General features: G+C 39.3%; 4 protein-coding genes across 8 annotated transcripts in view; 1 reads left to right on the forward strand and 3 right to left on the reverse strand.

Annotated features, from left to right (window-relative positions):
* The window catches only part of LOC137007107 (NACHT, LRR and PYD domains-containing protein 12-like), a 301858-nt gene that overhangs the window by 254965 nt on the left and 23957 nt on the right, over positions 1–22936 (reverse strand). The window lies entirely within an intron of this gene.
* LOC137007090 (NACHT, LRR and PYD domains-containing protein 3-like) overlaps positions 1–22936 on the reverse strand; it is a 59650-nt gene that overhangs the window by 14734 nt on the left and 21980 nt on the right. Inside the window, exon 5 of the mRNA XM_067368388.1 lies at positions 21549–21719. Within this exon, the coding sequence (XP_067224489.1) occupies positions 21549–21719 (171 nt within the window). The remainder of the gene's footprint in view (positions 1–21548; positions 21720–22936) is intronic.
* On the reverse strand, positions 6325–8762 carry LOC137007116 (uncharacterized). Its single transcript, XM_067368432.1, has 4 exons — positions 8587–8762; positions 7535–7645; positions 7046–7253; positions 6325–6962 (listed from the first exon to the last, which is right to left on the reverse strand). Exons 1-4 carry the CDS (start codon positions 8760–8762, stop codon positions 6510–6512), a joined length of 948 nt encoding a protein of 315 aa, XP_067224533.1. The 3' UTR covers positions 6325–6509.
* LOC137007118 (coiled-coil domain-containing protein 106-like) lies at positions 8835–12394 on the forward strand. Its single transcript, XM_067368433.1, has 5 exons — positions 8835–8971; positions 9540–9672; positions 9773–9910; positions 10950–11111; positions 12087–12394. Exons 1-5 carry the CDS (start codon positions 8969–8971, stop codon positions 12392–12394), a joined length of 744 nt encoding a protein of 247 aa, XP_067224534.1. The 5' UTR covers positions 8835–8968.

Consider the following 22936-nt stretch of genomic DNA (forward strand, 5'->3'; position numbering starts at 1 on the left):
CTTCTGGGACCTTTGTTGACTGGTGAGGCACAACGAGCTTATTTTTCTCTGTCTACAGAAGACGCGGATGATTATGATGTGTTAAAAAAAGAAATCCTCGGCTGCCTCGGGCTGTCCGCTGTATCTGCGGCCCAATTGTTTCATGAATGGGAGTTCAAGCCCCGCCGCCCAGCTCGCGTCCAGGCCGCGGAATTGTTAAGGCTTGCCCGGTACTGGCTGCTCAAGGGCTCACCCACGGCGAGTCAGGTAGCGGAGCGCGTCACAGTGGACCGAATGTTAAGGGCTCTACCGCCGCCCTCCCGGCGGGCGGTGGGAATGACGAATCCAACCACCATCGCTGAGCTTGTGGAGGCCATCGAACTGGCGGAGACGGCCATGCACCGTGAGCCCGGGGAGCGAGCGCCGCTTTTCCCTCGGAGGGTGGTCCAGGAGCGACGCACGCCGGAAGGTACCCCGCGCACAGTACACAGGCCAGCGGCTCCTGGCCTAGGCGATGAACCGATGCCCACAGAGGAACCGGCCCCGCCTACACGCGCCTGGTTGGCTGGGTGCAGTGTACATCAAGAGGTACCCCCCGATGCCCCACGAGTGGATATAAAAATTAATGGTCGTGCTGTCCAGGCCATCCTCGACTCCGGAAGCTCGGTCAGTCTGGTGAAATCTGATGTCCTGCCTCCGCAGAAGAATTCCAAGGCCCAACTTCCCATTACCTGCGTACATGGTGATACTCGTCACGTCCCGGCCCGCCGAGTGACGATTTCCGCCAGCCCCGGAGCGTGGCCCGTGGAAGTGGGCATTGTGAAGGATCTACCCCTCCCGGTGCTTCTCGGACGAGACTGGCCGGGCTTCGAGGAACTGCTGCGCGCATCTACTCAGCCGCCCAGCCAGGCCGGGAGCCGCCGCCGCGAGCGCCGTCGTCGAAAAAAACCACCCCAGACCACGCTGTTGACGACGGACAGCGGGAGAGATGGTGAGTCCCCTTCTCAAGCTTCTAACGTGTTCTTTGATGTGTTTCAACAGGTCCAGGGAGGGGGCTCGTTCGCAAAGGCCCAGCGCGAAGATGACAGGCTGAAACACTGTTGGTCTCAGGTTCGAACATTAGAGGGCCAAACGCATCAGCCAGCACCCCATCCTCTCCCGCACTTCATTGTGAAAAACGGCCTGCTGTACTGTGTCGCCCAGCGTCGGGGGGAGGTAAAGGAGCTTCTCGTGGTGCCAAAGCCCAAAGTCGAGATGGTCATAGAGCTAGCTCACAGCCATCCAATGGCCGGCCACCTGGGGAGTGCCAACACCATCCAACGCATCCGGGACCGTTTCCATTGGCCAGGTCTGGATGGAGATGTGAAACGGTTCTGCCAAGCCTGTCCGACCTGCCAGCGAACCGCACCACGAGCGCCTCCCCCCTGTCCGCTCATTCCACTTCCCATCATTGGGGTACCTTTCGAGCGAATTGGGATGGACCTGGTGGGGCCGTTGCCTAAGTCTGCTCGGGGACATGAACACATCCTGGTGATCGTCGATTACGCCACCCGGTATCCAGAGGCAGTCCCCCTCCGGAAGGCCACGGCAAAGAACATCGCCCACGAGCTCTTCCTGCTCTACTCCCGTGTCGGCATCCCAGCAGAGATACTGACGGACCAAGGGACCCCGTTCATGTCCCGGCTGATGGCTGACCTCTGCCGGCTGCTCCGGGTAAAACAGCTCCGGACCACCGTCTACCATCCACAGACGGACGGCCTCGTGGAACGGTTCAACCAAACTCTGAAACAGATGTTGAAACGTGTAGCCGCTGAAGACAGGCGCGACTGGGACTTAATGCTTCCCTACGTCCTCTTCGGAATCCGAGAAGTCCCCCAAGCCTCTACAGGAGGCAATGTTGTTCGGACGACAGCCACGAGGCCTGCTCGACGTGGCCCGTGAAGCCTGGGAACAGCAGCAGCCGGCACCTCTCCGCTCCGCCGTCGAACACGTGAGAAAAATGCGTGAGCGGATCGAGAGGGTCATGCCATTGGTCCGGGAACACCTCATGAAGGCGCAACAGTCCCAACAGCAGCTATACAACCGGGCGGCGCAGCCACGAGAGTTCCAACCAGGGGATCGAGTCATGGTGCTGGTTCCCACATCCGCGTGCAAGTTCCTCGCAACCTGGCAGGGCCCATTCACCGTTGTGGAGCGGGTGGGACCCGTAAATTACCGGCTAAGGCAACCGGGGAAGCGGCGCGAAGAGCAACTGTACCACGTCAACCTGCTGAAGAGGTGGATGGGGACCCCGGAACAGCTCACCGCGCTAGCCTCCATTGATCCCCTGGTCATGGACGTCGGAGATCATCTGGCCGCCGCCCAGAAGACGGAGCTGAACCATCTGGTCCGTCAGTTCTCCGATGTGTTCTCCTCGCGCCCTGGGCAGACCAACGTCATCCAACATGACATTCGCACGTCGCCCGGAGTCATCGTGAGGCAACGGCCCTATCGGGTCCCAGAGGCTCGGAGACAGGCCATTGAAAATGAGATAAGCGAGATGCTGAAGTTAGGGGTGATTGAACCATCACGCAGCGCCTGGTCCAGCCCCATCGTCATGGTACCAAAGCCGGATGGCACCCTCTGTTTCTGTAACGACTTCCGCCGTCTCAACGAGGTCTCGGAGTTCGACGGATACCCAATGCCCCGTGTCGACGAACTACTGGAACGGCTGGGGAGGGCCCGGTATATCACAACTCTCGACCTCACAAAAGGCTACTGGCAAGTTCCGCTGACCGATTCCGCCAAGGAAAAGACCGCCTTCTCTACGCCCAGTGGGCACTGGCAATACCGGACCCTCCCCTTCGGCCTGCATGGGGCACCGGCGACGTTCCAACGAATGATGGACATCATCCTGCGTCCGCACCAGGGATATGCAGCGGCTTACCTCGATGATGTCGTTATCCACTCCGAGACCTGGCACGACCACCTGGAGCGGCTACGGAGGGTGCTCCTGGACCTCCGGCGGGCTGGACTGACCGCCAATCCCCGGAAATGTCATCTTGCCCTCGCCGAGGCTCAGTACTTGGGTTTCCGGGTGGGTAGAGGGCTAATTCAGCCCCAGAAAAGGAAAGTGGACGCCATCAGGACAGCTCCTCGCCCGGAGACTAAGACTCAGGTACGAGCTTTTTTGGGGTTGGCGGGGTATTATCGCTGTTTTATCCCTAACTTCTCTTCCTTAGCATCTCCCCTGACAGACCTGACTCGGAAGGGGCAGCCAGAGAAGGTAAAATGGGACAACACACTGGAAAAGACCTTCCAGGATATCAAGACTGCCCTAACTACTGAGCCGGTCCTAAAGGCGCCCGATTTCAACTGCCCCTTCCTGTTACAGACAGACGCCTCAGACACCGGGCTAGGGGCGGTCCTCTCCCAAGTCCAGGAGGGTGAGGAACACCCCATCACCTACATCAGCCGTAAGCAGGTCTGTCAGGGCGCACTCCCCACCCACCCCTATGTTCCCCAATGTATACTGCTAACTTTCGTTCCAGGAATAGTGCGACGCTTGGGGGGGGGGAGTGTGACAAGTCTCCCGAGCTCTCATCAGCGTCGCCCTGGAAACAAACAAGGATCACCTGTCAGCACTCAGCACGGGCCGGACCGTCACAGCTGCAGGAGATCAACGCACCCCATAAAACGCCACACAGTGAAACACCAGGTTGAGCTTTACACTCCATGCAGCGAAGCGCTAACGTCTCTCTCTCTCTCTTATCCAGACAGCAGCTGGTGACGGCCCGGAAGCACTGCACTCTTGACACTGCCACATGCTACACGGGACCCACACGAGACGGAAGCACCGCGCACCTGCACCTCTACATTACGGCTCTGCACTGTTTTGTCACAATAAAAACCCACCCTCCGGGGGTTTTTCATCAATTATTTGGTGTGTGATTCTTCGCCCCGTGACAATATATATATATATATATATATATATATATATATATATATATATATATATATATATATACAGTAAATTACCAATTTAATGCAAGTTATACATGGTATTGCACACACCATTACTGGTGATATTTGGAGCAATACTACATGTAATTGTTAAACTTGATTCCCTTACATATACATTTGCTTTTAAGCCTAATTATTAATTTTGATTATGATGTGATTGTGACAGGGGCGTGGGAAGAGGTTTCAGGTTGGGGGTGCTGAGTTTTTTCTGTCACCACTTTTGAATAAGAAACAATATCAAGGCTATAAAACTTGTCAAAACTCCGCGAATCACAAAAGTATCAGTGAGAAGTTGAGAACACTCGTTTAAACAGTGCATACACTCGAACTTGACTGCACATCACATTTTTTTTACTTTATTGATACTGCTTTTAATCGTAATGCACAGACCCGTCATCGGGACATAAGCTGTCATGTAAAATAAAAGAGCCTGCGCAGCTACAGGAAATATAATTTAACACAAAAAGCCTGCCTAGACGGTGGACTTGCGCCAAAATATCGAGCCTCTTCCTTCAACCTAGCATGTCGTCGTCGCTCGTCACTCATGTTCGCGAACTCGTTCTGAATATTTTAAAGGCGTATCAGCTGATGAAAAAGCAGAGACGATTGTAGACGAAAATGAAGAGAGATTTTATCTTAGTTTTTATTTTATATAAAACATTTTCGTCTCGTCTTTTTTCGTCAACAATAATGCATGTTAATTTAGTCTTAGTCAGCGTTTTTGGACAGTGGTGCAGTCTTGTCATCGTCTCGTCTTAGTCATGAAAAAAGGTCGTTGACAAACATATTTCGTCTCGTCTCGTCTGACGAAATTAACACTATAATAAGCATACTATTTACTACAAACCCGATTCCAAAAAAGTTGGGACACTGTACAAATCGTGAATAAAAACAGAATGCAAAGATGTGGAAGTTTCAAATTTCAATATTTTATTCAGAATACAACATAGATGACATATCAAATGTTTAAACTGAGAAAATGTATCATTTTAAGAGAAAAATAAATTGATTTTAAATTTCATGGCATCAACACATCTCAAAAAAGTTGGGACAAGGCCATGTTTACCACTGTGTGGCATCCCCTCTTCTTTTTATAACAGTCTGCAAACGTATGGGGACTGAGGAGACAAGATGCTCAAGTTTAGGAATAGGAATGTTGTCCCATTCTTGTCTAATACAGCGGAGCAGATCCTGCTAGTTGCACCTTATTGGAAGGACCTTCTTTCTCAGAGATGGGGCACCCTCTGGCACCCACATCCAGACCTCTGGAAACTCCATGTCTGGTCCCTGGACGGGACGCGGAGGTTCTAGATGACTTACCCCCGAGGTACTTAACACCATCACTTCGGCATGTGCACCGTCTATGAGACGTGCTTACGCCTTGAAATGGAACCTGTTCGTCGAGTGGTGCTCTTCTCGCTGAGAAGACCCCCGAAGATGTTCGATCAGAGTCGTGCTTTCATTCTTGCAGCAAGGGTTGGAGTGTAGGCTGTCTCCCTCCACCCTCAAAGTTCATGCTACCGCAATTTCACCATACCACGACCACACTGATGGCAAGCCTGTTGGTAAGCACGACCTGGTTGTCGGGTTCCTTTGGGGGGCGAGTCAGTTAAATCCCCCTCGACCCCCCTCCATACCCTCTTGGGACCTTTCTCTGGTGCTTCGAGCACTCCAGAATGCTCCCTTTGAGCCCTTGCAGCCAGCAGACTTAAAGATTCTGTCTATGAAGACTTTGCTGCTGGTTGCATTGGTCGGTAACACTTTATTTTAAGGATCAGAAATTAGACACTAATTAATGACTAATAACTGCATTTGTAAGTGACTAGTTATGTACTTGTATGCCATTACAAGCTATTTATAAGGCCTTTATTGGCTGTCGTCTTATTTTTGTCTTATAGCCCCTTTATACTTGTTTCTGTCCTAACAATGTACTAATTAGCTAAAATTAAAACAAACTAATAGGTTGTATTGTGTCAATTACACACTTTATAAGTTTCCAATACACTGTGTGAATATGTAGCTTATAAGTATGAAATAAATATAGAATGGGCATTTTAACACAGACATTTAAATTTGCAGAGAAACACTGTCTTTCTAACAGCAAATGTTTACTTTAGAATAGGGAACATAATCTGAAGTAATATTGCATTTATTAGTGATAAATGTGCCTGTTACCTATTAATAAAGGGAATATTTCAGTTATATTTATATACTAACAAATTATTTATAACTGAAATATTCCCTTTATTAATAGGTAACAGGCACATTTATCACTAATAAATGCAATATTACTTCAGATTATGTTCCCTATTCTAAAGTAAACATTTGCTGTTTTCCAAAAAGAAAAGAGACATGTAATATTGCAGTGAACAACTCAGTGTTTATTGTTTTTATGGTTCAAGAGAACAAATTACAGATGAGACACATCTTGAATAATCACAATGAATTGCCAAACAGTTTATTGACAAATTTGTTTTTAACACAAAAGATGATGATGGTCACAGAATAAACTGAACATCTACATCTTTTCACACAGGATACTTCCTTCTGATGTCATGCAAAATCATTCCCAGGGGGCCATTTTTATGTATGTCACCACGCCAGTACGTCCACTCAATTACTTTTAAGTGGTCTTTGAGCCTGCTTTCTGTGCGGTTCCCCCTAAATCTCCACACTGTTGCCTTGCAAACTCCCCACAATCTCTCAATGTTCTGTGTGTGAGCACCTGTCTGAGGATCAACAAAAACCTCCTTATGGTTCACAGTTAGATGGTTATATCCAGCATCTCTGAGACAGTTATAGGCTCTCCACCCATCTGACACAACAGTGCTTCCTTGTCTCACATGCTTCTGGAGAATTGGCATGAGGTGTTGAGCTGAACGCTGATTGACAACTTTCAGAATGGGTCTTCTGAACTCCTCTTTGACCCCAAGCATTCCAAACACCCATGATGCCCTGTTGCTCTGTCTTCCTCGGTTGTACTAAAAATGACAGAATTTAAGAATTTATTGTATCAATTATCTTTACCATAAAGTGTGAACAGATGTAACTGAATATATATTACCTTTCTTTTGTGGCCAAATTTGCTCTCATCAATAAAAACAATTTCGTGTCTTTTTCCAATTTTCAGGTCACCTCTTCTCTTCATTCTTTTAATTGCAGATTTGCAGACTCCACGCAGACGATAACTAAGTTTAGTCAGTGTAGAAGAGCTTCCAGTGATGCCTTCCTGTAGCATGTCCACTTGCCGCAACCTGAGTCCTTGTGAAAATCTACAGTTTAAAAGCAAACACATAGAATACACAGAAAAAAAACACACACAAAAAAACCATCAGGATCATAACACATATCTTAATACTCAGTTCACTGTCAATGTTATATTATTAACATTGCTGACAAGTACTGTATAAGTTCTGATATTATATGCTTGAATAATATACTACAAAATATTTTCCTCTTAACACAAATAATTCTTACATAATAACAAATAGTTATTATAACACTATTAAAACAACCCTCATTATGTAACAAACACACAATGATATATTCTTACCTGTAAATAAAATGCATCCATGTCTGGAGGCTTAGATGAGACCTGGAAAATATTGAGCCACTTCGGATGCTCTTGGTGTATGATTTACTGTGGCATTTATCTCGACACACCCTAGCAGAGGATAAAAGAATTAAAATAAGTATACAAGCTTCAGAAAACCAAAAATATATATATATATATAAAAAAAAATGTAATTCATTCAAAGCAAATGCATAGTTTAAAGACAGATGATATTAATAAAAACACTCCTGTTTTTAAATAATAATTATTTTTATAATTATATAAATAGTTTTATATAATTAAAAATATAATTCTTTTTTATAATAAAATTTTATTATTTATTATTTTAAATGTATTTTAAATGTGTTTTGTTCAGGACGAATGGAATAACTTTTAGTACTTTTTATGTCATTAAACCCATTTTTACAGATTAAAATAAAATTATTAATAATAAAAAAGTTAAATACAAAGATTACAGTTATTTTATCAATACAATTGTATTACTTTTCCAGTTTTTAATTGAAAAAAAAAATGCTATAATGTATTTTAGATAGATAAACATCTCAAATGAAAATTTTCACAATAGACATTTTTTTTTAAAAATATTTATTTATTTTTACTTTTACTAATTTCTATGAGACTTGGAAAATATTGAGCCACTTCAAATGCTCTTGCTGTATGATATCTAAATAAACATGTCTGAATCTTTGAGTTGTATTATTCTAACATCGGCATGCATCTAATAATGCAACAAATAGGGTTGCATTCTCAACATTAAACTGAACAAATACATTACTACTAAATAAAACAGACATTTCCTTTATAAATAAATATAATAAACTACATATTATATTACATACATAGAATAATACACTGAATATCATGATATGCCATTTGCTCCAATTGGCATGACATTACAATAGCCTAGATTACATTGTAAACAATAGGCCACGTTGACATAAATTGAGACAGAGGAGAGGCTCCTACACTGAATTTTACGAGAAACACAGTTGAATAATAATGAGCATGGGATAATATAAAGCTTTTCTTACCATGCAGCTTCCTTTTCATTGTAGAAGTCCCTGAATTTCATGATGTGGTGGCATGATGGGCAATACATGTATTTCCGCAGTAATCCTTTTTGCATCAACCAACGAACAAATTTTTTGTTCGTATTCGCTGATGGTCTGAAAAATATTCTCCGCAGAAAATCATAATTTGAAGCCATGACGCTTCACGGACTTTGACACAACATCTGTAATTTAGCGCGTATTGGTAGTGTATTTGAATTTCGCGGGTGGTCTAGACCCGCGCAGTGCACTCGCTTCCTGTCCAATCAGACGCAGCAATCAATCAGTCGAGCAGGATTTCATCAAGAGCTGAAAGAGCATCAAGATCTTGAAAAAGAAACTCTCCACATACCCATCGATCGAAATGGTATGTCCTTTATGATAAACGTTGGCTTTGGTGTTGTTTGTTTTTAAGTTATTTTACATCCATGTTAGTGTTTCAGTTATATTGCTAGTCTACATATCCTTAACTAATTGCTTGCTAGCATTTAAGCTTTGCGTATTTCATTTATTTAACATCTAACGTTAACCTAATTTATTTATTTATTTAGGTATAAAACATTTAATGGTCCTGGCGTTTTAATAACCAAGCTGTTGTGTATTTGATAACAATATGTAAGCAGGGTGATTAGTACTGATGAACAGTTTTATACGTGTTACTTTAACTTGCCAACCCACTGGCTTAAAATGAGATGAGACAAAAAGTATGGTAACTTTAGTATATTTACAAATGCAGTTAAGATGTAATACAGTTAAAATAAAAATAATTTTCTCTTTTTTTTGTACTTTTGTTAGTAAATTGTACTTTTGTCATCTAATAGAATAAACAAATAACATATTTTTGTTTTTATTGCATTTTACAAAATATCACAACTTTTCTGGGGTTATGAGATAATAGGGTTAATAAAAATAAATTCATGTGAACTTTTATACAGCCAAAGCGCAAGTTGAAGCTACAACACAAGCAGCAGGACTCCATTCAGGAGAGCTCCAACGATGCAACACCCAAAGATCTGGAGGAAAATGAGCCTTCTTTACCAAGCTGCAGCAGCCAGGGTTCTGATACTAGTATGTTGTCATTTTGTCTATGTCACAAATAGCAATGTGTATATGTGTCTATTATTAATTGTTAGCTAACTAATATTTATTTGTGATATGTTGTTTCTAGGCATTTTTTCCATGAAAATGAAGATAGAATTTCTGGAAGAGAAAATAAAGTGGCAAGAAAAAATGATCGGAGAGCTAGAGAATGAACGTGATTTTCTCAGAGAACAGGTTCTTGGGAAAGCCAAAGGACAAGATGTCGGTCAGTATAATAATATGTTTCATGCTGTCTGTGCAGTATTTATTACATGCAAGCAATTTACACATCAGACTTTTAAACTTTTGGCATTTTCATTGATTTCACTTTTATGGCTGCTGAGTGCTATTAGCTTTGGCTAACAGCATTAGATATTTTCAACATTGGCTCATTGTGACATTACTCTGTCTATGCTTTTGCAAAACGTGTCAAATCTGACTAGGAATGATTTGAATTTTCCAAGTGAAATGAGCACTAGAAGTGCAACTGTGCATTTTATTAGCTTTTAACTCAAATGACGAGTACAATGGCTGATTGCAACATTGTAAATGGTTTGTTTTTGACTCTATAGACCTTATTCAGAGCAACACCATGACAGGTATGAAAGCAAGGCTAGAGGGATAGACTTACCAATTTTACAGTGACATCTGCTGTAAAAAGCTCCTAGATGACTTAAAAATTTCCATAGCTTTGTTGTCATTTTAACAATAATACAGCCAATTGTTATACGGTCTATAACATTCTGCTGTTCTATGATATCTAAACTCTTTTACTGCAACACATCTTCGGAAAGAGGGCACATTTTGTTACATTTTGTTCACTCACACTGCAATATTGACGTGCTTCAGTGAGCGAATAGGGATCTGAAGCCACAAAATCAACACACTCAGAATGAAGCAATGTCATCCCACCTGTGACAGGGGTATGTGCAAACCAGGTGAAGGGGTGAAAAAAATGGAAAGTGAATTGTACCTAGATACATGTTTGACACTCTTTGCAAAATTGTACACAGTCATATTTATAAAAATGTATAATCTCTAAAATTCTGAAGATCTGTTTCTTTTTGAATTAGTAAAGTGTCATTCAGATAATGATTAGCTACTTTTTCTAAATAATTGTTGTTTATTGTTTAAGGCTGCAAGGCAGGATGAAAATAAGGTGCTTTTAATGTGTAAACCTGGCAGTTAACTGTTAATAACTGATGTTGTTCTAAAAAGTGATGATTTGAAAATGCTATGCTACACATTTGTTTATTTATTTTTAGCACCTTTCAATGTCAAACAAGAAGTCCACCACCATGATCACAATGATGACACTACCTCCTCATCACGAAGTTTGAGCGAATCTGATGAGCCTGTACTAATAGACAACAAACAGAAGAAAAGGAAGAAGGTGGCACACCATTCCCTTCGACATCACATTAGAGGTCAGTGGCTTTTCTACATTGTTTCTAATGCTTACATTATATCATATAAAGATATGTTGCTGTTGTTTCCCCATACACTTGGATTTGCTTTCAACAATGTTGTTTTAAGTTCATTGAAAAATCAACTTAGTCTTGATCTGGTCCAGAGCTGTTAAATGGATGACCTGCCATTATTAGCAGTAAATGGTTGATTCATTGACATACATTCACTGCATTCATATTTTACTTTTTCATGGTTTCTTTTTCAATTATTAGGTTTGCTTTTTATTTATTTTTTATACCATTGTAAGCGTGTGTTCTCTGCCTATGGAAAATGTTTATAATTTTAATGTGAAATATTTCTATTTAATTTGTTTTTTGTTAAATGAATGACAATTTTCTTGTCACTTACTCACCCTTTTGCCATCTTAAACTTGTATGACATTATTACTTCTGTGGAACAAAGAACAAATATTTTGATGGAGATGTATATCCTCCATATGGATTAAATTACTAAAGACGTATTGAACAAAATGTTTTTCTACTGCCTTTATATTCTTGTTGGAGTTTGAAAAGTTTTAGTACTCATTGACTTGTGTTGTATAGAAATAATATCATCACATCTCCATCAAAATGTCATGGTTTAGATTTTGCTGAAGAAATGAAATATACAAGTTAAACAGCATAAGAGTGAGTAAATCATTTATTATGTATTTTTGAAGTATTCTTTTGACTAAAATTATCTCTGAAATATATGATTTTAAAACAAAAAAATTAGAAATTATATTACATATAAAACAAGGGTGTGTTTCTGCATCCACATTTTTAATTTAATTCCAAATAAATAAAACTAGTCCTAAAGAACTGCATTATCAGTTAACATCACAATGTGTAAGAAATACAAGACTTTTTGTGTTTCTGTTTGCTGTTTTTCTTTAGATATTTTTATTTTAATTATGTTTTGAAAATATATATTTCTTTATTATTTTTGCAAAGTTAAAGGTCCAGAGGAGGTCATCAGCCGCTACAATCAAGTCCTCAAAACCTTCAGGAAAGTTCGCACCATGTCAGAGGCATTCCATCGGCACAATGTTGACAGAGGCACCATTGCAGCAACAGCACCAATAGCAGAGCTTCAGATTGCAGACCCCAAGACCTACAGCACCCTGGTGTTCGATCCAGCTATGGAAACATTGCTTGCTTTTGCAAAAAGATGTGCCAGTAGTGTTAATCCTGAAATTAAAAGATCCATTGAAGATCTCAAAGCTCGAGGGCATCTATTGCCCATTTTGATGAAGTATTGAAGTTATGTGTTGCTGCAAGATTTTGTTCAAGAAAGATCTGTTCAGTAAAAGTTAAAGTTTAGATAATTGTTTTAGATTAAAGAAAAAATATAGTTGGATGTTAATCATTATTTTAGGTTTTTTTTTCTTGTTTTCTTTTTGTTATATTCTACAAATATTAATAATCTACAAGTGAAATTGGTTTGTTGGCTAGTAACTTTTTGAGCAGTGCTGAAAAGGACCTGAAAGGGCCCTTTAACTTAAAATTTCTATTTAAGATTTATACAATTAAAACAGTGTATTTTTTTTATTATTCATTCATATTTTTTTAGTGTGTTGATTGTGATTATTCAAGATGTGTCTCATCTGTAATTTGTTCTCTTGAACCATAAAAACAATAAACACTGAGTTGTTCACTGCAATATTACATGTCTCTTTTCTTTTTGGAAAACAGCAAATGTTTACTTTAGAATAGGGAACATAATCTGAAGTAATATTGCATTTATTAGTGATAAATGTGCCTGTTACCTATTAATAAAGGGAATATTTCAGTTATAAATAATTTGTTAGTATATAACAATTGCTAGAAAGACAGTGTTTCTCTGCAAATTTAAATGTCTGTGTTGAAATGCCCATTCTATATTTATTTCATACTTATAAGCTACATATTCACACAGTGTATTGGAAACTTATAAAGTGTGTAATTGACACAATACAACCTATTAGTTTGTTTTAATTTTAGCTAATTAGTACATTGTTAGGACAGAAACAAGTATAAAGGGGCTATAAGACAAAAATAAGACGACAGCCAATAAAGGCCTTATAAATAGCTTGTAATGGCATACAAGTACATAACTAGTCACTTACAAATGCAGTTATTAGTCATTAATTAGTGTCTAATTTCTGATCCTTAAAATAAAGTGTTACCCATTGGTCTCCATCAAGAGGGTAGGGAACCTGCAGTCATTTTTGGTCGACGAATTGTGCCTAGAGTTCGGGCCGGGTGACGGCCACGTGGTACTGAGACCCCAGCCTGGCTATGTGCCCAAGGTTCCTACCACTCCCTTCAGGGACCACACTGTAAAAAGTGAATGTGGGTGTAAGTTGGATTGCTATAACTATTTTAGTCTAATTACTTTGTCTTTCTGCTTTCCGAATTGTAACGCATTATTGTACACTCTTTCAACTTAAACACGTAGAAATTCACAACTACTCAAATGTCTCACTTTTAGTCAACGTATAACTTCCCTTTAAGGACTCCGTGTCAGACTTTTTTTTTTCTGACATCATGACGCACGAGCCTGTTCTGAAAATTGCGAGTCGACGGCCATTTTCTTTTCCCCTGACTCGGATGAATTAACCCTCTGGAGTCTGAGGCTGATTTGGGGCTTGGAGAAGTTTTGACATGCCCTGACATTTGTGCTTTTTTCAGTTGTTCATAAACATATAAATGACAAAAGTGTCATTACACTGTATTCAGCACAAACTAGGCTACAATAATATGTGAGGAACATTTTTGAAGGAATAATGTTTATGCGTGGTTATTGAAAAAACAAAAAACTTAAGTCACTGAAATAAGGCCAAAAAAAGTATATTAAATCTGTGTTCACAAGACTTCTGGTTATTGGAGGTTGTAGACTAGAGTTTTTGCTTCAGAATTATGTAAAAATTATGCTGACTACTCTTTCATATAAAACAATATATTGATTTAGTTTTTGTAAAACACTTTTTGTCATGAAACACAGTATGCGTGGAGGCGTGAATCTGCATGAATAATGGGCCATTTACACCTGAGAAGACAAAAGAATTGCATAATAATGACCTGAAATGACTTGCATATTAATGAGGCCTTTCAGTCAGGTAGGCTGTGAAAAAAACCTCTGTAATCATGTCTCAGCTCATCATAAACAGCAATACTGTGAAATATTATTACAATTTAAAATAATTGTATTCTATTATATTCTTTAAAATATAATTTATTTCTGTGATGCAAAGTGTCTGAACAATTATGTTACCTCTGTGGCATTTCATATAGGCTTTTAGCTTAAAAGCATGCACATTTGGAGAAATATTGATGGATTCTTATATATTTATGTCAATTTTCTATACTGAGAAGTAATATTTATTGTCATCACTATGAGTGGTGGATACTGTGTTTTTAATTCATACTTGCAGCCGGAGGGCGCTCTCTGTGCACATTTAGTCCACAAATTATTCTAAAGAAGAAGAGGACATTTCAGGAATGGTGTTTTTAATTCATACTTGCAGCCGGAGGGCGCTCTGTACACCTTTAGGCCACAAATTCATATAAAGAAGAAAAGGAACTAGGAACTAACGGCATGTCTTCTAGAGATCGCTAACCATGGCTTTACCATCCAAATAAACACTTTTCAAGACAATAAATACACGATTGAGACAATGAATGCATGTATTGCCTCTGAATTTGCCTCTGAATAGCGCTAGCTCCGTGGGCGTGGCCGCATTAGCGGGTAATGAGCTGAATCACGGACTTCTGACATGGCTCTCTTTTCATACAGATTACATAAACACAGAATGTTTGTTTTTGATTTGACTTACACGATTTAAAACCTGACATTTCAACGTTTCTTTAGACGTAAGTATCATTTTTTTTGTCATTAGTATTCATAAGTTACAGTTCATTTTCTGAGAATTATCAGATTGGAGTTCGTTCAGAGGGAGAGGAGAGATCACGCATCATGTTAGTTTTCTTTATTTTACAAAAAGCACAACATTGTGTTTTTACTCTGAGTGTACACAAATAAAAGAAGACATTCTATAGTTTCAATTGATATATTACTTATGTCTCTATGACAAGAAATGACGGAGTATTTTAAGTCTGTTTTGCTGCAATGTGAAAAAAATCCTGCAAAACGCACCGGCGTTTTTATTAATATACTCGATAATGCAAAGGTTGAACGTGTTTTATTTGTTTATGAGTTAATTAACGTAATTTGTGAACATAAATACTAACGTAATCGTGACTAACAATTTGCGCCGTCTTTTACAGTATACAGGTTAGTGCTAACTGAACATTTTCTATACAAGATGTTGCATTTACTCGTTTGTTTTATAGAAATGTATTCAGTTTGGACCTTGAGAGTATGTTTATAAATCATTTTAAATTATTTAAATCATAATCATTAAATATTTAATCATTTTAATCATTTTAATAAATGTCTCCTTTACCGTGTATGCAGCGCGTGATATTTGAAAAGCTGCTGGCGGGAAGTGCGCGGGGAGCGGGAGGGATGCTCGAGGCTGAGGGGATTCTCGCATTACAATTAACGTTACTGAGTTTAGTTTTGAAAGTAATGTGTTTGTCAGTTCTTTTATTTGTCGTTGTCACGTTAGCTCTGATTTATACAAGATGATGCATTTAATCATTTTTTTAAATGTATTTAGTTTGGACCTTGGGAGTAAGTTTATAAATATTGATCAAATAAATGCCGTGTATGCAGCGGGTGATATTTGAAATGCTGCGGGCAGGAAGTGCGCGGGAAGCGGGAGAAAACGCTCGAGTCGAGGCTGAGGGAATTCTCGCATTATAATATTGAGATTAGTTTTTAAAGTAATATTTGTCTGTATCATGTCAGTTCTAATTTATTCATCTATTTTTTTCGACCAAAATGATGAAGACCAGGAGAAAAAAAACTTACTTTCAAATGCATATGACTTTTGTTTTTCTGAAAATATATGTTCTGTATTATTATTATTATTTTTTTGCCTGTATATATTTTTTTTTTGACTCTCAACGTGACTGTAGCCATTGACTTGCATTATATGAATCACAGAGGATCACAGTTCCAGCTAAAGATCTTCTTTACTGCTCTGCTGAAGAAAAAAAGTCACCTACATCTTGGATGGCGAAGGTGAGTAAATTAACAGCTAATTTTCATCCCATTAATCAAGAATGATTAAATATATTAGGATGTAAAACTAATTTATGATTTGTAGATGCATGTTTTATTTTAAGACTAAATTAAATCTGCAAAATCTGATTATTACAGATTATTCAGATTTTTTTTTTTAAATAAGAAAAATAATCACAGTTGCTTTATCACAGACTGAAAACATTCACTTCAGAAGAGTGTGTCCTGTAGGCCCTTATCTTTTTCCTGGGAGAAAATCCTGAATACCTCATCAAGGAGTACCTTCTGAGTTGAACGTAAGAATATTCTATTTTGATTTAGTTTCTGAAAAAAAGTCTAAATTTGTGTATTTTGTAGTTATGCTGGCAAAAGGCAATGGGACCTTTTTTTTCTCCACAATTTTAGGATAACCAGACAGATGATTATGAGGAGCAGCTCACCATGGCAGTGTTCATTATTCGGAAGGAGGGTGGAGAACTTCATGAACCACCTGCTGACATTGTGATCGAGGGACTTAAAGTTTTGAATCAACAGACTTGCACACCCTGCTTCTGGGTATGATATACATCATCAGCTTGGCTTATCCGAAACCCCTTCAATTTATTTTTGAGGTGTTCCAGAAAGTATTCTTGCTGCTTGATCAGCACAATATGTCACCAAAATTAAAACTTTTTTCAGTAGATTACAGTGAATTTGCAGTGATCATGTTTGAATGTACATATGTCTAGTCTGTGTTTGAAAGAATGTTGATGTTTCAATTGTTGAATGTTTGTAAGACTATCCAGTTGTTGGTTTGTATGTGTATGTCTAGTACGAATATGTAGTTATATGGATGTCCAGTTGTTGTTTGAGAATTGCTTGTTTCACTTTGATTTGTGCAAGGGTAATCACCTTTAAAGGGTTAGTTCACCCAAAAATGAAAATTCTGTCATTTATTACTCACCCTCGTGTCATTCCACATCCATAAGACCTTTGTTCATCTTTGAAACACAAATGAATATCTTTTTGATGAATTCTGAGAGCTTTCTGTCCCTTTATAGTGATCCAACGCAACTACCGCTTTCAAGGTCCAGAAAGGTAAGAAAGACATCATTAAAGTAATCCATGTGACTCCAGTGGTTTAACCTCAATTTTATGAAGCGTCACAAGTGCTTTGTGCAACAACAACAAAAAAAAACATAATTTACTACTTTATTTACAAAATATTAAGCACATTCAGCACATTCACGCAACATCAACTCTTGTGCGAACACAAAACGCATATGTCGTGGTGCTCTTGTGAATACATGCTGCAGATCAATATTTTCGTAAGTAAAGAGGTAAAACTTTTTTTGTGTGTGTGTAAACAAAGCACTTGTCACTTCATAAAATTGAGGTTAAACCACTGGAGTCACATGGATTACTTTAATGATGTCTTTCTTACCTTTCTGGACCTTGAAAGTGGTAGTTGCGTTGGATCACTATAAAGGGACAGAAAGCTCTCAGAATTCATCGAAAAGATATTCATTTGAGTTTCGAAGATGAACAAAGGTCTTATGGATGTGGAACGACACAAGGGTGAGTAATAAATGACAGAATTTTCATTTTTGGGTGAACTAACCCTTTAAAGGTGATTACCCTTGCACAAATCAAAGTGAACCAAGCAATTTGCAAACAACAGCTGGACATTCATGTAACTACATTTGTACTAGACATACACATACAAACCAACAACTGGACAGTTTTATGAACATTTAAAAACAAACCTAAACCCATAAAACTTTAGTTCATCTTAAGAATAATAAAAGTATTACTATTCTGAGAGCTTTCTGTCCCTATATATAATAGTATAATAGTTTCGGGCATAAAGTGTTCAGTCCAGTACAGAGTACTTAGCAAAAAATTTGGGAAAAATTAACATTTAAGTTGGAATGCAGTAAAATTAAGCTGGTCTAATGTAAATAATAGGATTGAGAAAACTCAAATAATATAAGTGTGATTGACCTAATGAAATTAAGTTGATATAAAGTAATAAATTAAGTTGAGAAAAAGTAATACATTAAGTTCAGAAAACTTAATTTATTTAGGTGTTAACAATTTAAATAATTTTTTTAAGTTGATCCAACTGATCGCTTTTTACAATGCAGGTAGTGAGCCTGCAAGCGCTGCCCCCGGAGGAGACAGACCCAGCCCTGGCTTTGCTCTGTCCAGTCCGCACTCTGCGACTGTACATAGACAGAACTCAAAGCCTCAGGACCTCAGACCAGCTGTTTGTCTGTTACGGAGGCCAGCAGAAGAGAAAGGCTGTCTCCAAGCAGAGGATGGCCAACTGGATAGTGGACGCCATCGCCTTGGCTTACCAAGCACAAGGCGTGCCCTGCCTGCTCAGGTTGCATGCTCACTCTACGAGAGGTGCTGCATCCTCCTGGGCGCTGGCTCGTGGCGCCTCGCTGATAGACATTTGTAGAGCTGTGGACTGGGCGACACCTACACGTTCGCTAGATTCTATAGCCTTTGTGTCGAGCCGGTCTCCTCCGGTGTTCTCACCTCAGGTCAGAAGCATGGAGAGGCTTCAGCTTAGTGTCGGCTTGCTGCGCTTACATGTGCTTATTACTCCAGAGAGTCCCTACAAGGCAGACCCTGTTGAGTCCTCCGATCTCCCCTTGGCAGCCGGACGTGGCGGAGCGTCTGGCGCCAGGCCTATACTCCGTTGTATCCTTGAGAACCAGTTTTAGGCTGGGTACCATATGTGTGACCCTACAGGGATCTCATATGTGTAGTTCCACGGTTGCTCCTAAACGAAGCCCGTGTCTTTCCCTCTGGGAGAACCCACCTCTCATCAGGTTGGAGTCACCCCAGTACTTCCATATGTAGTACAGTCCTACAGGGTTAGTCCATATGTACTTCTCCACATAACTCCTTCAGGGAAGGATGTGGCTTCCACAGCGTTCCTTTCCCAGCGAAAGGGTACGCTTTACCAAGTGTTATCCAATAGTCTCACTGAATGGGTTTTTTTGGGGAACAGCAGTGATCAACACTCTCTGTGTTAGCCCTGTCCCACCGTCCTTAGGCAAGGGGGTACAGGAGGCTTGCAACAGAGCGCTGGAAGGGGGCAGCTCCTGTGGCACTTTGGTAGGGATTCTTATTCGTCTGTCTGTCTGACGTAAGTCGAACTTGACCGACTGAATAGGAACGTCTCGGTTACAAAGGTAACCCTTGTTCCCTGAAGGAGGGAACGGAGACGTACGTCCCGTCGCCACAGTCGCTGTACCCCGCTGATGCTGCCACCTAACCTGTTCGGCTCCGAAGCGAAAAGCTGAAGGTGCAACGCACCTGCTGCATATGATTGCATGCCAATGTGCATTGGCTCATTTTAGTTACACTCGAAGCAGATTGGCCTCTCTAGCGAGATTCCTATTCGTCGGTCTGTCCGACGTATGTCTCCATTCCCTCCTTCAGGGAACGAGGGTTACCTTTGTAACCGAGACATTATATTTGTTCTGCTTTAATTTTAATGTTTAGCAATTTGGTTACCTTTAAAACCTATTAAAACTAAGCAATCATGTCTCATTTCCACAACTTGGGAATACACAGAAATATATATATATATATTTGCACTGTACAACCATGCTGTATGCATTTTCTTCTTTGAAAACAAAATAGCAGCAAAATTTCCATGAATTGAAAGCATATTTCCCCGCGGGCAGCATCGTTTCAAATCTGCGTAAATCGATTTGTAAAGCTCCGAAGCAATGTTTTAAATGTTTTCATTTTTGGGTGAACTAACCCTTTAAGCTTCATCTGGACGTCGATGCACTGAAGCACTCTGTTAATATTAGTTCAAAGTTTTAATGTAAATGATTGTAATTACCTCGACAAACTATACATCATTAACAAGATCTCAGACTCAAGCTTCAGTATTTGACCTTTATTTTATTCTGAAAAACTTTTAGTGCCAGTTATGTCTTAATTTGTGTCAGGAGTTATGAAAATTAAAAACAGATTCAATGCCTTTAATATGAATTATGAGCATCAGCAGCATCCATTCAGAAAAATACTCCTGTCCGGTCCTTATGAAAATGGTTGACAAAACAACGTCTCTCAGGGCTTTTAGTTCACATTTGGAGAAATATTGATAGATTATCATATGTTTACATCAAATTTCTATAGAGTGGAATAATATTTACAGAAAAACTGAACACTTCTCTAGTGAGGAAACGGATCTGCTCGTGCGCGAAGTTAAAGCGAGCAGACCATCTACAGGAAAAGCCGGATTCCACCAAAGCATTTTCATCTTTATGCACACAATAATAATCTCTTACATTGTAATTACAAATATTATTATTTAATATTTGCCTGTGTGTGTAATAATCAGAGTATACACGCGTTGTGCACCCACATATAGGTGCATATTACTAACGCGCTCTTTAAATAACAAAACAAATATTGCGACATTGACTTTAGACCAGGTTTCAGTTGGTCAATGGCGCAGTCTATTTCATTTGCCTCAAATAGTAACACGCCAACAATGTGCCTGAACACACCTCATTTTCAGATCAGCAGACCCGCAAATCGCACAAATGCATTTGCTATTTACACAAAGTGACGCAGGATGTGTAAATGATAACTGCATCAGGCTGAAACTAGCAAAAAACACTCACGCTGGGTTTACGATAGGGCCCAAAGAGTGAGACCAGAAGTACAGCCATATCATGTGACATTCCAGGAAATCTCTTAACATAAACAATGCTTCCAGAGATCACTATAACATGCAGATAGAGATGTTTTGGAGACAATAAACACATGATTGCAACAATATATGGTTTATCTAGAGCTGTTCAACGATTAATCACATCCAAAATAAAAGTTTGTTTACATAATATATGTGTGTGTACTGTGTATTTTTTTTATTTATAAACACATACATGTATACATTTAAGAAATATTTACATGTATATATTTATATAATTTAAATTATAAATATTTATTGATTTTTATATTTTTATATTGTTCTTTTAAAAATACATGTGTATGTATAAATACAAAAGAAATATACACAGTTCACACACACATATAATGTAAACAAACTTTTATTTTGGATGTGATTAATCGTGGAAAAAAAGGTTGGGGAAAAAATCATTTTTGAGTCATTTTTGAGTGAACTAACCCATTAAATTGATGAATGGTAATTTGAATGAATTCATGTAATAATAGTTTTCCCTGCATTTTATTCTATTTTAATGTTACTTTATGAATTATTGAAATTGCAAAATTCACAGTGACACAGTTTCATGTGAGAATCTTACCTCAGATCCTCCAGTTTACAGTGAGGATTCTCCAGTACAGCAGAAAGCAGCTTCACTCCCGAGTCTCCTAGTTTATTCACAGACAGATTCAGTTTTCTCAGGTGTGAGGGGTTTGATCTCAGAGCTGAAGCCAGAGCAGCACAACCTTCATCTGTGACACCACAACTCAAGCTGTAGAGAACAATGACACAGTCTTCACTCTCTCAGAAGCCCATATGTTTTAAAGATAACTAATAAAGCATCTCTGTATGATATAATGTAGCTAATATTCATCTAATCATGTTCACACTAACAGTGTTATAGATGGAAACAGACAATATCATGTGAATTTAACCCTCTGGAGTCTGAGGCTGATTTGGGGCCTGGAGAAGTTTTGACATGCCCTGACATTTGTGCTTTTTTCAGTTGTTCATAAACATATAAATGACAAAAGTGTCATTACACTGTATTCAGCACAAACTAGTCTACCATAATATGTGAGGAACATGTATGTACATGTTTGTGTTTTTGAAGGAATAACGTTTATGCGTGGTTATTGAAAAAACAAAAAACTTAAGTCACTGAAATAAGGCCAAAAAAATAATATTAAATCTGTGTTCACAAGACTTCTGGGTATTGGAGATTGTAGACTAGAGTTTTTGCTTCAAAATTATGTAAAAATTATCCTTCCTACTCCTTCATATAAAACAATAGAGAGATTTAAATTTTCTAAAACATCTTTGGTCAAGAAACACAGTATGCGTGGAGGCATGAATCATCATGAATAATGGGTGATTCTCACCTGAGAAGACAAAAGAATCGCATAAAGAGCTCTAATGAGCTGCATAAATAATGAGCTCTTTCAGACAGGTAAGCTGTGAAAAACCCCTCTGTTGATCATGTCTCAAAGCTCATGATGGTGTAAATCAAACATACAGAAAAAACAGCAATACTGTGAAATATTATTACAATTTAAAATAATGGTATTCTATTATATTCTTTAAAATATAATGTATTTCTGTGATGCAAAGTGTCTGAACAATTATGTTACCTCTATGGTATTTCATATAGGCTTTTAGCTTAAAAGCATGCACATTTGGAGAAATATTGATGGATTCTCATATGTTTATGTCAATTTTCTATACAGAGGAGTAATATTTATTCAGGATTTATTGTCATTACTATGAGTGCTGGATACTGTGTTTTCAATTCATACTTGCAGCCAGAGGGCGCTCTGTGCACCTTTAGTCCACAAATGCCTGAGCACTAAAGAAGAATAGGCAATCCAGGAACTAACTGAACTAACAGATGCCAGAGATCGCTAACTATGGCTATTCAAAACACTTTTCAAGACAATAAATACACGATTGAGACGATGTATGCATGTATTGACTGAATTTACGTCTGAA

This window comes from Chanodichthys erythropterus, chromosome 18, assembly GCF_024489055.1.
Source record: "Chanodichthys erythropterus isolate Z2021 chromosome 18, ASM2448905v1, whole genome shotgun sequence".
NCBI lineage: Eukaryota > Metazoa > Chordata > Actinopteri > Cypriniformes > Xenocyprididae > Chanodichthys > Chanodichthys erythropterus.

Excerpts from the sequence above, each read along its gene's own strand:
- LOC137007116 (XM_067368432.1), bottom strand. The coding sequence starts at position 8,762 with ATGGCTTCAAATTATGATTTTCTGCGGAGAATATTTTTCAGACCATCA. Across the intron at positions 7,646-8,586 it reads AATGAAAAGGAAGCTGCATG|GGTGTGTCGAGATAAATGCC; the intron begins GTAAGAAAAGCT and ends ATCCTCTGCTAG. Across the intron at positions 6,963-7,045 it reads AATTTGGCCACAAAAGAAAG|TACAACCGAGGAAGACAGAG; the intron begins GTAATATATATT and ends TGTCATTTTTAG.
- LOC137007118 (XM_067368433.1), top strand. Across the intron at positions 9,911-10,949 it reads AGCCAAAGGACAAGATGTCG|CACCTTTCAATGTCAAACAA; the intron begins GTCAGTATAATA and ends ATTTATTTTTAG. Across the intron at positions 11,112-12,086 it reads CCTTCGACATCACATTAGAG|TTAAAGGTCCAGAGGAGGTC; the intron begins GTCAGTGGCTTT and ends ATTTTTGCAAAG.